This window comes from Silurus aristotelis (genome assembly GCF_946808225.1).
Source record: "Silurus aristotelis genome assembly, chromosome: 13".
NCBI lineage: Eukaryota > Metazoa > Chordata > Actinopteri > Siluriformes > Siluridae > Silurus > Silurus aristotelis.
The window spans coordinates 9,990,774-10,003,630 of record NC_139586.1 but is presented as its reverse complement, the minus strand read 5'-3'; the positions used below and the strand labels follow the sequence as shown (position 1 = coordinate 10,003,630).

Sequence of the window (12,857 nt, the reverse complement as noted above, 5' to 3'; positions counted from 1 at the left end):
TGGTCGTATGAAAAGCGTCGAGGGAATGATTTCCTGGCGAGGGGCCGTGATAGAAAAGCAGGAGAATGAGTGCAGCATAGTGGAGGTGGTCCTAACAGGCCCCGGATGAGCACTAATAAAGAATCATTTCCTTCACAGGGACTTACTGGAACGCTCCGAGGTTTTCTGTCGGCTCTCCCCGACATCAATGGAGACCTTCTTTTCTTGAAGGTCATTGGTGCTCTCGTCCTCTTCTTCAGTGTTCGAGCCTGACGTTCTGCTGCTGTTGCAGCTGCCCGAGCTGTCTTCATAGTCCCTGTGCCTCCTGGGCATCTGGGCGCTCTCGGGCATGGAGGACAAGGCCTGTATAGACAGAAAGACATGTCCAAGCCAATGATGTCCAGTGACATTGGGGTGGAAAGATAATGTTAGACAGAGTCAGCGGCTTGGCGGATATAGCCTTCATCCTGACTCCAATTAGCATTTGTCATCAGCGGTAGCTAAGGTGACATGAGTGGAGAGAGTGGGTGGAGGAAGTGACGGGGAAAGAAAGGAGGGGGAGTAGGATTGTGACACGGCCCTTGGTATGCGCCTTGATGACAAGTACAGTGTGGGCCCGCCTGTGATTAATGTCACAGCTGAGATGCGTTAATTCGGTATAAGTAACTCTGCCCGGATACCACCTTTCACCGCTTAGCATTCGGGAATATTAATTTATCATTTCCTTTCCGAGATGGAAAGATTAGGGAGCCGAGTTAATTGAAGTGAACGCCTGTCCCGCGCTCAGGAAGGAGCGCACTGTTAGCATTAATAAAGCATTCACATCAGTTATTCAACAGCTAATTTAGCTCGGCTTTCTTTTGCAAAATTAACACTTGGGAAGCTACCGCGAGCGCGGGTTTAAACAAATCAATTAGAGGGAAGAGGGAGAAGGTGACTGAAGAGACGGAGACGAACTCAGACATCTATCTCCGTTTGATTGTGCTGCTCTCCGTGGCATGTTTAAGTGGGAATGCTTAAAACCGAATCCCGCAGTATTTCAAATGTTCTATTTCTGCCCTGATTTTTCCAGATGGCCCATAATGCACCCCTGGGAGTCTGTCTATCCATCAGATCATTGAGCGCTGTGGGCATATGGGTTGTCAAGGAAGAAAAGCATACTAAGAAGTGACAGGCGCAAATTAATTTCAAACGATGCCAATTGCTTGTGCAAAAAAGAACAGTTAGCCTGGTGAGCACGATGTATTGGAAAAGGGCGACTTACCTTCACTCCTCTTTGCCTGGATGTCTTTCCCATCAACTTCTCATCGTCCAACTCGCACTGCTCCAGCAGGTCCAAGATGTCTTCTTCCTATGTACATACAACACGGGAAAAAAAACGTGGTCATACTGATGAACTAAATCCAAGAAAACATGTAAATAACACGAACCCGTCTCCGGCAACAATCCATTCTTTTCCCTGCCAATGGTTTAGAGTTTAACTTAGTAACATAGTTGATTATACTGTATATTTTTTTATTGTGTGTCTAACAAGCTAATCAGTCAATTGACATCTGGACCGGATTTACAAGATTTGCCTAAAAATATAATAACTGGTGGTTCACTTTTGACGTATAGTGTAAGTACTATCAAAGTTTAGACCAGGGGGCACCAACATGGGCACCAGGTCGCCCGCAAGGACCACATGAGTCGCCCGCAGGCCTTTTCTAAGAATTTGAAAATGACAATATTAGCATATAGATGACTAGATATATATACATTTCATTAATTATTAATAATAAAATTTTTATTAAGCAAATTCGTTATTTCAGAACTTGTGTGTTATTTCGATTAAACTGGAAGCCCTTCACATTAATCGGTACCCAAGAAGTAGCTCTCAGTTTCAAAAGGTTGGTGACTCCTGGTTAAGACAATTGAATAATACAATTAGAGAAGGTTTTATTCTACTCAAGATCTTAATGAAGCTGTGTCCGGGTGAACACGTGATTTGTGGATGATTCCTATTCTTGTGTATTTGCATCGTGAGCTAATGTTACAAAAGTTAAGAGTTTACACACTAATGCGAAATCAGCAATTTGAGTGATTATAAACCCTATAATCCCTTCTCTACATTAGTGTGGCATATTTAAAACACACTTAATCTTGTGTTTGTGTGACGAATGAAGAAGGCTTTTCAATAGTAAGTAGGGCTGAGATCACCTACAGACAATGTACACTGAATAAATGAGTTCCTCACCACCCCAAAAATAAAAATAAAAAAATGGTTCGAAAACGCAAGGAATTACAATTTCTGTAACATCCTTGACATAAAATATCACAAAAAAGCTGAACATTTGTCTCCAGCCATCTTGGCAGGTTTATAATGAGAAATACTGCCCGCTGTTCCACCAAAAAAAAAAAAAAAAAAAAAGCTCTTGCAGAACAAGGTGAGCTCTTCGCTGATTTGCTCTGGCGCTAACGCGGATGCGGATATTCCGTTCCGTCCCCCCAGCCGCCCCCCACACACGCGTGTACGTGTTACTTCCCAAACCGAAATTAAAATGCGCTGTTTGAGCAGCAAGCTCTTGCGTTCTGCTGGTGAGGGTTCTCGCTGTTTGGAAACGTCGTTTCGGTACCACCTCCTTCGATTTAAAAACTGATCATCGAATGTGAAAGCAGTTTGAGGCGCTAATGAGGCGTGTCAATAGCGCATGCTTCAGCGATCCTGATCCTTCCCCAAATAAGTTGGATCCACAGAGTCCATTCGATAAGAATTCCATGCGCGGGCCGTGTCCGCCGTTTCCGATCTCACCACAGGCAGCTCAAATTCCATTAAATTACAGAGTGTGGATGAGCAGCACTTAAAAGTCCAACAATGCAGCACGGCTGATGTGCCTGAGCTGAAAAGGTCGTGCCTTTAAAATCCTCTTTGAACATATTTTTGAGTAGGGGCATGTTACAGCGATGAACTTGGGGTGAAGGCGAAATGTAGACAGAGGCCAAACTGGGGGGAAAAAACAAAATAAATAAAAAAATATAAAAAGGCAAGAACTCGTAACCCTGACACAAAGGGGTTGCGTCGGGTCTTGGGACTGGAAAACCTCACGCTCAGGCAACGAGGTCGTGACCGGAAACACGAGGAGAAGCCACAACGGTATCTTGCAAAATTTCCCTTCTTCGCTTGCTATTTTCCACCTGAAAGGAAAATTCTAAATACAGAGAAGGAAAGAAAGAAGGAAGGAGACACAGAGAGAAAGAGCAGATATAGAAGGAAGGGTGTGTGTGTGTATATGTGTGTGTGTGGGGGGGGGATTCTAAGCCAGCTGAGACTCAGGTACATGCCTTCATTCGTTTCAGAGGATTATTCATTTCCTTTTGAAGTGAGGCTGCTCGCCCAGCGAGGAACGTCTGAAAGGCAACCGAGAGGAGGCCCTCATACTTCTCCAAGAGCAGCTTGTCATCTGGGGGGTAAATACGTCTGTAAAGCAAAGAGAGAGAAAGCGAGATAAAGGATAGAGAGTGAGTGAGTGAGTGAGGAGAATGCACCTGCTTATCATATTATTTTAACAATTCTCAAACGCTCTTGAGTATTAAAGCAATGCGATTTTGTTGCTGTGACTCCTAATATTTAAAGGAGCTACAGAAGGTTTTAATATAAGGAAGGCCTTCGATTTCATCTACGTCACACGTTTGTTGCATTACGCAAACTTCCTGTGTCATGGCATTAATTTTTAAATAAAAATAAACTCGGTATGCATGATAACTAATATCTATTAGATTTTTATTATTTTTGTATTATAATTTTTTTGCATGGTAACAAGTTCTGCTAACATTTGCATATGCTCTTGAGTTAGAAGCTCAGCCAGCCAGGGCATAATCAATGGATCAAGTAATGTAAATGTTAAGATCCTTGAATAAAGCTCGAAAATCCATTAAGGCCTGCGTACGCGCGCATGATTATAACTTGTGTGGCAGCGGAAACCCATTAGAGCCGCGTTGTTCGTATGGCATATGTTTAAATCTTGTTCTGCCCCACATACTTTATGAGCGATTTTTTTAATGGTTCAGCATCTTTTTTGGGGTGTTTGTTTTTGTCTTTAGGAGAAAGATGTAGGGAATTGCAATGACGTCAGCTGGAAAACAACCTATTTAAGAACCAGATTTACTCCCCGTGCTTCCTCGGTGCTTTTTAAGTGGTGGCGTTATTCCAGGGCGACTCGTCACAATTACTCATCGCGCGGTGTGATAAATGCTGAAGACACTAAATGGCTTTAGGCCCTCTTTGAAGTAGGCTTCCGGTACCTGAACTCCGGTTCAGTGAATGAAAAAAAAAGGTTAGTTGGGAGACTCATCTAATGAGGGGCGCCTTAATCAAGTCCCAGTGCCGCTTCCCGTTTGGGGGGGGGGTGTCCTTCATTAGGCTGCACCAGACGCTCGGCATTCGAGTGTAACAAACAGAGAGCAGCAATGGTAATAAAGCCCAGGGCACTGCCATGGCGTATAGCAAGCACTATTCTTTCTTTCTTTCTTTTTTTTTTTTTTTAAGCAAAAGAGCATTGGCGATGAGCAAAGGATAAGATGAAGCCAAACCACCCCTGACTTGTCTTCTGAAGCAGGCATCTGCTCATCTGACAGGCCTGTATTAAAAATTGATGATCCCTGTTCTCTGTGGCCTCACGTGAGTGAAAAGCTCCTGATACTTTGGCATAACATGCCGTGGGTCTGTGTATGTGCATGTTTAAGTGCGCGTGCGTACCAAGGGGCTTCCAATTCAGACCCTGGCTATTGTCTTTTCTCATTTCAGGCCTCTCCAGCTTTCCGGCTCCTGTTCTGAACTGGGCCGTGCAGCTCTACTTTTGTTCTCCTGGGATCATCCTGCTCCTTAGCTGACCTTATAAATGTAAGAAGCATCCCACAGGAAGAGATGCTCCCGTGGCCTACCTGTAGTTCCCCAGATGACGCTTTTCGTACTCCTCCCTGGAGATCTGCTTGCGAACCTGAGCCAACCTCTCTTTCTGAAACAAAAATTCACTAAGGTGAGGCCATGAGAAACCAATCGACTCAAATGAGCTCATTTCAACAAACAACAACAGCAGACGTCTCCTTACTCTGCTCGAGGTGCCTTAATGAAGTCAAGTATCAGAGCAGGAACAAAGAGCTGCATGCAAAACTCGCCCCCTTTGACTTACACTTGTTAATACGGAGAGTCGGATCATGATTCATATGGATTTAAGTCCCACGTTCCCATTTTAATACATCAAAAACGGTAATTGTGAAAAGGTCAGATGGTCAATTTGCAGCGGCGCAGCGGGGTGCCTCCAATTATAGTCACTGATCTCTGCTAAACACTAGAACATGATCGTGCGCCCAAGCCCCCTCCAGCCTCCCCCTCGATCCCACGCTCTTACCCTCTTATGCACTTTTCGCCCTGGCCTTTGAAAATACCACCTACCTGCGGCAATTTTACATTCATTCATCACTTCATACAATAAAGCTTGGCCCGATAGGCCAATCAAGAGCCAGACCAGAGCAGCGAGCGCGTCTCGCCCAACTGCCACTTAAAAGTTTGAAATGTATCGCCTCTGTAATTTTTGAACATGAATAATTAAACACTACATTGTTGCCCCGAACTGCCAACGAAGCATTGAGCGTGTGCCTGGGGAGAAGTTTTACAGAAAGTTAATGCAAAATAAATTCATAAATAAAAAATAAATAAATAAATATAAATATATAGATATTTATATATACATATGCATACAAAACGCCTCACCAGCTCTTCTTTCCTCCGCTCCAGGGTGAGGCGCTGCTTTTCCCACTCGGACGAACCGGCTGAAAGTTTCTTCATGGTGCCCTGGCCGTAAAGGCGTCTCTGTGCCTCTGCCTTCTGCTGTGCCAGGTTTCGCCGCTTATCGCTCGCTCTGAGTAGAAAACAATGTCCGTCTTGTATTCAAGACTGAATTTTTTCGGATTCTCTTTTATTTAAAGTGCACCGACGTCATGCCGACATTTATATATGATATTAAACAGACATGCTGCCTGTTGGCTATCGTGTCTATAAATCCGCAGAGCTGCACTAATCATTTAAAGAGGCTAGAACGCAACCTCTCCAGCAGTGGGATCACAGAAGGGTCTGGGTTCGTATGCGTCTGAAACGCGATCCTGTGAGCTGCAGGATCCAAGCGTTCGCCTCCTCGTATGTCCTGATGTAGTGCGAGTGCTGTTTCGGAGGGCTATATTTAGGACAAAAGAGTCCGAGCATAGAGGTCAGGTCTGAGATGATCAATCAGCCTGCACTGTGTTTACTACCTGGGGACTGTTGTCTTTGCGCACGCACACACATACGAACGTGGATAAATCACACACACACACACACACACACACACACACACACACACACACACACACACACACAGTACGTCCTGTACAACTCATTCATACATGTATACAGTCGAACATGTTCAATGCTACATATGAATTATTAGTTCGTGTGCGTTAAAGAACACAATGCTGGGGAATCACTCGCCCTATAATACACAAGAACGGCCAAACGTGTGCTTCTTACTTCGCTTTCTCATCTCCATTGAACACGTCTATTGGGTGGGGGGAGGGCGGGGGAGCAGTGAGACAATTTACAACTTACCTGATGTTCAGCAGTTTCAGGGCGTTGAGCAAAACCCCCCTCTTCACGTCATAATCAATCTTCTGATCTGTCCCGAAACTCGGCGCTCGATTGATCTGGAAATAAATGCAGGAGTGGATTTTTATCTTGTGTGTGTGTGTGTGAGTGTGTGTGTGAGTGTGTGTGTCTTCCCTACGTTTCCAAGCAAAACAGTAGGCAACCCTGTAGTGGAGAAGAAACTTCACTAGGGTGCTTGGGGTTGAATTGACATTTGACCTCGTCTTTGGGTACATCCTGTCGAGCTGAGGGCAGCTGTCACTTGATAGTTAGCATCTCCTGTCAGTCAGCAGCATAGACTCAATCTCTCTTTTATTCTCCTTCTCTCTCTCTCTCTCTCTCTCTCTCTCTCTCTCTCTCTCTCTCTCTGTCTCTCTCTTCCTCCTGTTTACTCTCAACATCCTTGTTTAGAGTCCAACTGCTACTCGAGGTGCTATCTGCATCACAGAAGAAACTACTATATCAGGAGACTGAATCATGTGCTCTGCTAATAAGGGGGCCATGAAAGGTGATAACCCCAACACACACACACACACAAACACACACACACACACACACACACACACACTCACACACTCACACAAAACCTCGTCATATAATAACCTTCCTTTTCTTTTTAGCAGGTAAACAGTTGTCAAGCCAATGAAATCAGGTATCAAGTGTTATTTGTAACATGCCAAAATCAATTCTTTGCTCTGTCCATCCAGATGGCCCGAGAGCTGCTCGGTGTAACAAAAGGACCGCTGATTGAATTGCTGGCCGGTGGAAGGGGGGGGGGGGGGGGGGGAGCACACACAAAAAAAAGCGAGGTCAAATAACAGCAGAAAGTGCCACCTCTCAGCACAAGAGCTAAGACACCACCATCTGACACATTCTTCAAGAGGAAAGAAAAAAAGTTCCTCACAACATGGCAAAAGTGTTTCTACTACAACAACGTAGAAGAAACAAAAATATTTCTTTTTGGATCCGAGCGTACCGAGTGCACTGACATCCATTCATTGTGTCAATGCAAATTCTCTTAATGCATCTCAAGACTGGGTGAGGGAGAAAAAAAAAAAAAACCTTCATAAACAGGCTATTTTTTGTCTATCTTTCTTTTCAAAACGGGTTCAGTGCATTTCGGCAGATCGGGACACAGAGTAGGTAGAGGGGAAAAAAAAAAAGAAATGGTGAAAAGAGCAACCCAGCTGCATCCCTCCTTCTATGCGGCCACGGCTACACAAAGCCTTCCAGTTCCCTGGATAAATCAAGCCCTGGCTGGATGCTAATCCCACAAAGGTGCTTACTGATGTGTGTCCAGCTTAGAAGTGAGCTGTAAGATAATATTTACATCACAACTGAGTGCCAGGCGCAAATAAAAGGAGAGAAGCCCGGCAATGGTGGGCTAAATCAACGAATTTACTGTACCAGATGTAACCTTAGCAGCTCTCTCTCTCTCTCTCTCTCTCTCTCTCTCGTCTCTGTGGAGGCATTGCGCTATGCAACGTTACCCACACAAATGGCTCAACTCACAAACCAACAAAGAGGGGTTCATCAAGTTTGGCAACCCAGGTGTGCTGCACATTTACCATGTCAGGTGTAAAGAACGTTTCTTCCCCCCCCCCCCGAATTTTATGCTTCTTGCGTATCGTTCAAATAAAGAAAGGAAAGGAAACAAAAGTGGATTTCACAGCAGCTCCCAAGGCTGCAGTAGTGTTTCAGGTCAGACACGGCGCGAGATTGTGTGTGGCAGAGCATTTGAGCTTCTTTTCGCCTTTATTTCATAGGCCGCATCTATCAGTGCGCGAGCAGGCCCAGAGCTCGCAAGGAGGTCCGAGCAGGGAGGGGGTTTAAAGGCCGCCTTTGACATGCTATTCAATAAACAAGCCAAAGATGTTAATCTTTTATTTCCCTAATTAAAAAAAATTAATAAATAAGCTTGCGTGGACAAAAACACACAAGAAACGAGCAGCGATAAAAAAAATGTTTTTGGCTGTTTTCCCATTCTGTATAATAAAACCCAGTTCAATTAGCAGCACACTTTAGGGGTAAACTATACTGACTGAGTCTTTAGTTTCCACCTCCCCACCTGAATATGTCTGTCTTTGATGCATAAATAACCTGTCAGCGATCTCAGGGAGCGGCGGTGAGAGACGAGGCTTCAATGATTCAATTTCTCAGCGCGATTAGTCCCACGTGCACAGGGCTTTTTGGTTCGAGTTTACTTTGATCTACTAGTGGGCTAACGATTTTGATTAGTGTTCTTCGGGCGCCGACGCAGAGTCGCGGCGTGAGCTCAATTTTACACGATTTGATTTGAATATTCCGGGTCGAGCGAATCAAAGAAATAAACGCAGGCATAGATCTTTGCACGCCCCAAACCGCCGAAAGGCGCCGTGAAAACAAATATTTGCGAGGAGCACAAAAGCTCTCGGAGGAGTATTTCATTTTATTTCATTTTTTTTTTCACTTGATATGTGATATTTATCTGCGGAAAGTGCCCACGTGAATAAACAAACGTTGCTTTCTTGGATTCTCGGGGAGCAAAAAAGCGCACAACTGTAGTGAAATACCGGCTGCCAAACGGACCGACTGCTGCGATGCAAATGGCGAGAGGGGGCCGCTACAGCCGGGTGCTCTACGAAAAAACCTTGCGCGGCTCCAGTTTCACAGCGTTATCAATCATTTTTTTGTTCCTTGGCCGCATTTCGAGTGCCTAAATCCAGCACTGAAACTCAATAGCTGCCGCCTGTGCATCTGAAAGGTCAGCGAGCGAGCCAACCTGCAGCCCTGGAGGTCACCTATACCATACGGCAGGGAAAGCTTCTGCACATACATTTACACCAGGATAAACACACACACACACACACACACAATCTCAACAACTCATGGCCTAATGATAAATGGCAGCATGACTGTCATGGCTCTTCCGCTGCATTGCCCATCCTTAAGGTGTCTATCTCTTCAGAAAGTACAGTAAAAGTGTAATTTAGTTTTTGTGTGAGTGGAGATAAAGACAGACAGATGAATGGATGGCTGCTATCGTACTTTAATAAATCTCCCGATCGCACCACATGGGAAAGCTAAACACTGCCATCTAGAGTTACTGAACTCATCATGTGTCGCAGCACGGCCACTTGGGTACATGAATTCAAGCCAACGCTGAGGAAAGGAATTGATAGATTCAATGCAAAATACACGTACAGAAATAGGAACGAGGCCTCGTTAATATCTCCAGCGTAATGTCATGCGCTTGTTGTATAATTAATGATCAGTGCTTGATCCCAAGAATGTCAGGTATTTAAAGGAACTGAGGTGGACTGGGGGGGGGTTGGGGGAGACGGGGGGGGGGGGGGGGGGGGGGTGTTTCGCCATCTCCAGAAAGCACGAAAACATTCCAAAATGTTAGTGCTTTGTCACGGAAAAACGATTTTCTCTTCTCTTCAGCCCACTCCCCACTAGCGTTGAACAAATTCGAGCGTTTGCATAAAAGACACATGGAGCGAAACACAGGTTCCGATTTCTTTGAGAGAATGTGTCAACTTTGTAGCTATGCGTCGTCTGAAAGCGCCCACGTCCGGGGCATGTTGCGTCGACGGGGAATTGGCCGTCAAAAGGTTGCAGAGGCAGGCGCGAGATCAAACGGACTTGTCTGAGTGCACCTTCAAATGGGCCTCTGTTTGTGTACGCGCTCTGATCCAGATCACTTCCATTCAATCGGTGGCGCTGCGCGGGAAGAAAGAGCCGAGGTCTGGCTTATGTCGCCTTTCAAGGGAAAAGGTGACCACGCTCATCTTGAAATGATCGGGGTGGGAATGGCGAGAGAGGGAAAAAGAGAGATAGAGGAAAGAAAAGAAATGAGATGAGATCGGGAGGAACTTTGGCCCTTGGGTTGGCAGCGTCCCTGTGAAGGTTTCGAAATCGCGGATTTTTCTTTGCCGATCACCTACAAACATGCGCCACACCCTCTCGCTGCGGGACGCCAATTAGGCCACGTCTCGTAAAAAAACGAGTCCTAATAACTGTGCATGGTTTCCATGGAACAAAACCTAGCAACACATTATTATTTGCCATTGAGTATGTGGTGACTAAAGGTCATGCGCTCTGGCCCTTGACTGAAAATCAGTGTGTGTGTGTGTGTGTGTGTGTGTGTGTGTGTGTGTGTGTCTGTGTGTGTGTGTGTGTGTGCACTTGGTTATATTTTTAACTTTGATTTGATCTTCTGCAGAAATCTGTATGGTCTCCCAGAGTTTGACCAAAACTGCAGCTTTTATAAAAGAATAATGATAATCATAATAATAATAATAATAATAATAATAATAATAATAATAATAAAAATGAACAAACGCATAAATTAATTAGGTGCATTAATAATCATGTAAAAAGAAGGACGTGGCAAGGATAGTAAGACGTTCTTGTGGATCTGTGTGTGTGTGTGTGTGTGTGTGTGTGTGTGTGTGTGTGAGACAGGGGGTATGTTTTTTTATATTGATAAATGCCTCAGAAGGACAGAATTTGTGTTTGTGTGTGTGTGTGTGTGTGTGTGTGTGTGTGGGGGGGGGGGGGGGGGTTCGGGTATCTTGCTATATCTTGCTGGGAACAAAATGGCCACACATGAACAGGCACCCTGCTGGGACAGAGCACAAAGACTTAGACCAGCCCACAGGTATAATTACTGCATTGGTTCAATAAAATATATAATTTTATATATATATATATATATATATATATATATATATATATATATATATATATATATATATATATATATATATATATATACACAAATATGTATATGTATATACATGTGTGAGTGTGTGTGGGTGTGTTAGGATTCAGCAAAGTAATCTGTGCCTTAATGAGCCTGAACGCTGCGAGGGGTCTAGCAGCTCTGTACGGCAGGGCCTGTAAAAACCACCACGCAAAATTCATAACCATAATAAACCCCCCCTCAGCCGGAGTCCGCCCTCATGGACCTGGGACCCATTATTGTGAATGTATATTTTATCTGGCGTTCCTCTCCAGCCTTTCTTCCTCTTTGTCTATCTTCCTCTGTCCCTCAATCTTTCTGTGTACCCCGAATATCTCCCTTTCCTTTCGCCTTTGCATTATTCATAGTGCCAGCTTAACAGCTCCAGTGTGACCGGCTTCTGCAAAGACTTGGAGGAGGGAGAAAAAAAAAAAAAGAGGGGAAGAAAGAAAAAAAAAGAAAAAAAACAGAGTGGGCCCAGGGGGCAATGATATCAGTGTTGCACCGCAGCATTTGACTAATGGGTGTTCGCGTCCCCTTGGAATCCTCCTGACCTCTGGAGGGGGCTATCCTTCCTAGCAACATAGGCCTGAATCGCATCGGCCTGGAAATTAGCATGCAAAACAGCAGCAGTCACTAAAGAAGCCGAACAACGACAGCGGATCGCATCTAGAGAAGAAAGCGATGCTTCTCGAGTTGCACTGTTTCGTGTAAATGCCCCGAATGTTTTGAATGTCAAAAGGAGGTAAAAGTGCGGTTGTCGAAAAACCTGGGAATTAAGATAAGGATCGTAACAAAAGCCGCCTTTTCTCTCTCCGCCCGGCACGACGCGGTGCGCAGAGCTGTTCTGCCTCCTATCGTGTTCCCGTCGTACTTCTGACGGACGCAGAAGCGCTACGGAATCCTCTTCGAAGCTCGGCGCAAACATTATAATGTGGTTTAAATACGATCGCTTAGATTCTTTTTGCCTTCAGTTCAAGCACTGCTATGTGAAGTGCTGTCTCTTGTGGCTCTCCAAACACACACACACACACACACACACACACACACACACACACACACACACACAAAACATAATGGCTGATATTGAGACATAAATGTGAATAGAGCCTATAAAGCTGGAAAACAGAATGAATTGTAGCGTAATTTCCGGATTTTTCATGAAGGACGTTTCCCAGAAATATGTGTCATGCAAGAGGGGAGGAAGAAGAAGAGAAGAAAAAAGAAACCTGTTCTACATTTATACATCATCTGCTTTTCAGATGAGTGTGCATACGTGCGCAAAATTGATTTGGGACGTCGTTTTGCTCCCTCGTTAGGTTCGCTTGCACTCGGGAGTTCGCCGGCTGTCTGAAGCCAGGCAGGAAAACGGGGCCTTGCTAACACCATTAGAGGCTCAGGGCTGGGACTCCTATCAGAGCGGCTGCCTAATCTCGACTGACACCAATCAGGCGAAGCCGAGACTGCTGTGATGGGAACCATCTGCACGAGGAA

The 12,857-nt window shown here is 44.8% G+C and overlaps 1 protein-coding gene across 4 annotated transcripts in view; it reads right to left on the bottom strand.

Moving 5' to 3' along the window:
- Nucleotides 1–12,857, bottom strand: part of ttll7 (tubulin tyrosine ligase-like family, member 7) — a 55,612-nt gene that overhangs the window by 14,397 nt on the left and 28,358 nt on the right. For all 4 annotated transcript variants that reach the window (XR_014536331.1, XM_083558458.1, XM_083558459.1 and 1 more), the window contains exons 10-15: nt 6,599–6,693; nt 5,729–5,876; nt 4,900–4,973; nt 3,301–3,436; nt 1,244–1,330; nt 147–342 (exon numbers count right to left, since the gene is read on the bottom strand). Coding sequence is in view for 3 of the 4 variants with exons in the window: in XM_083558458.1 (XP_083414584.1) it covers nt 147–342; nt 1,244–1,330; nt 3,301–3,436; nt 4,900–4,973; nt 5,729–5,876; nt 6,599–6,693 (736 nt within the window). In the remaining variant the exon portion in view is untranslated. The remainder of the gene's footprint in view (nt 1–146; nt 343–1,243; nt 1,331–3,300; nt 3,437–4,899; nt 4,974–5,728; nt 5,877–6,598; nt 6,694–12,857) is intronic.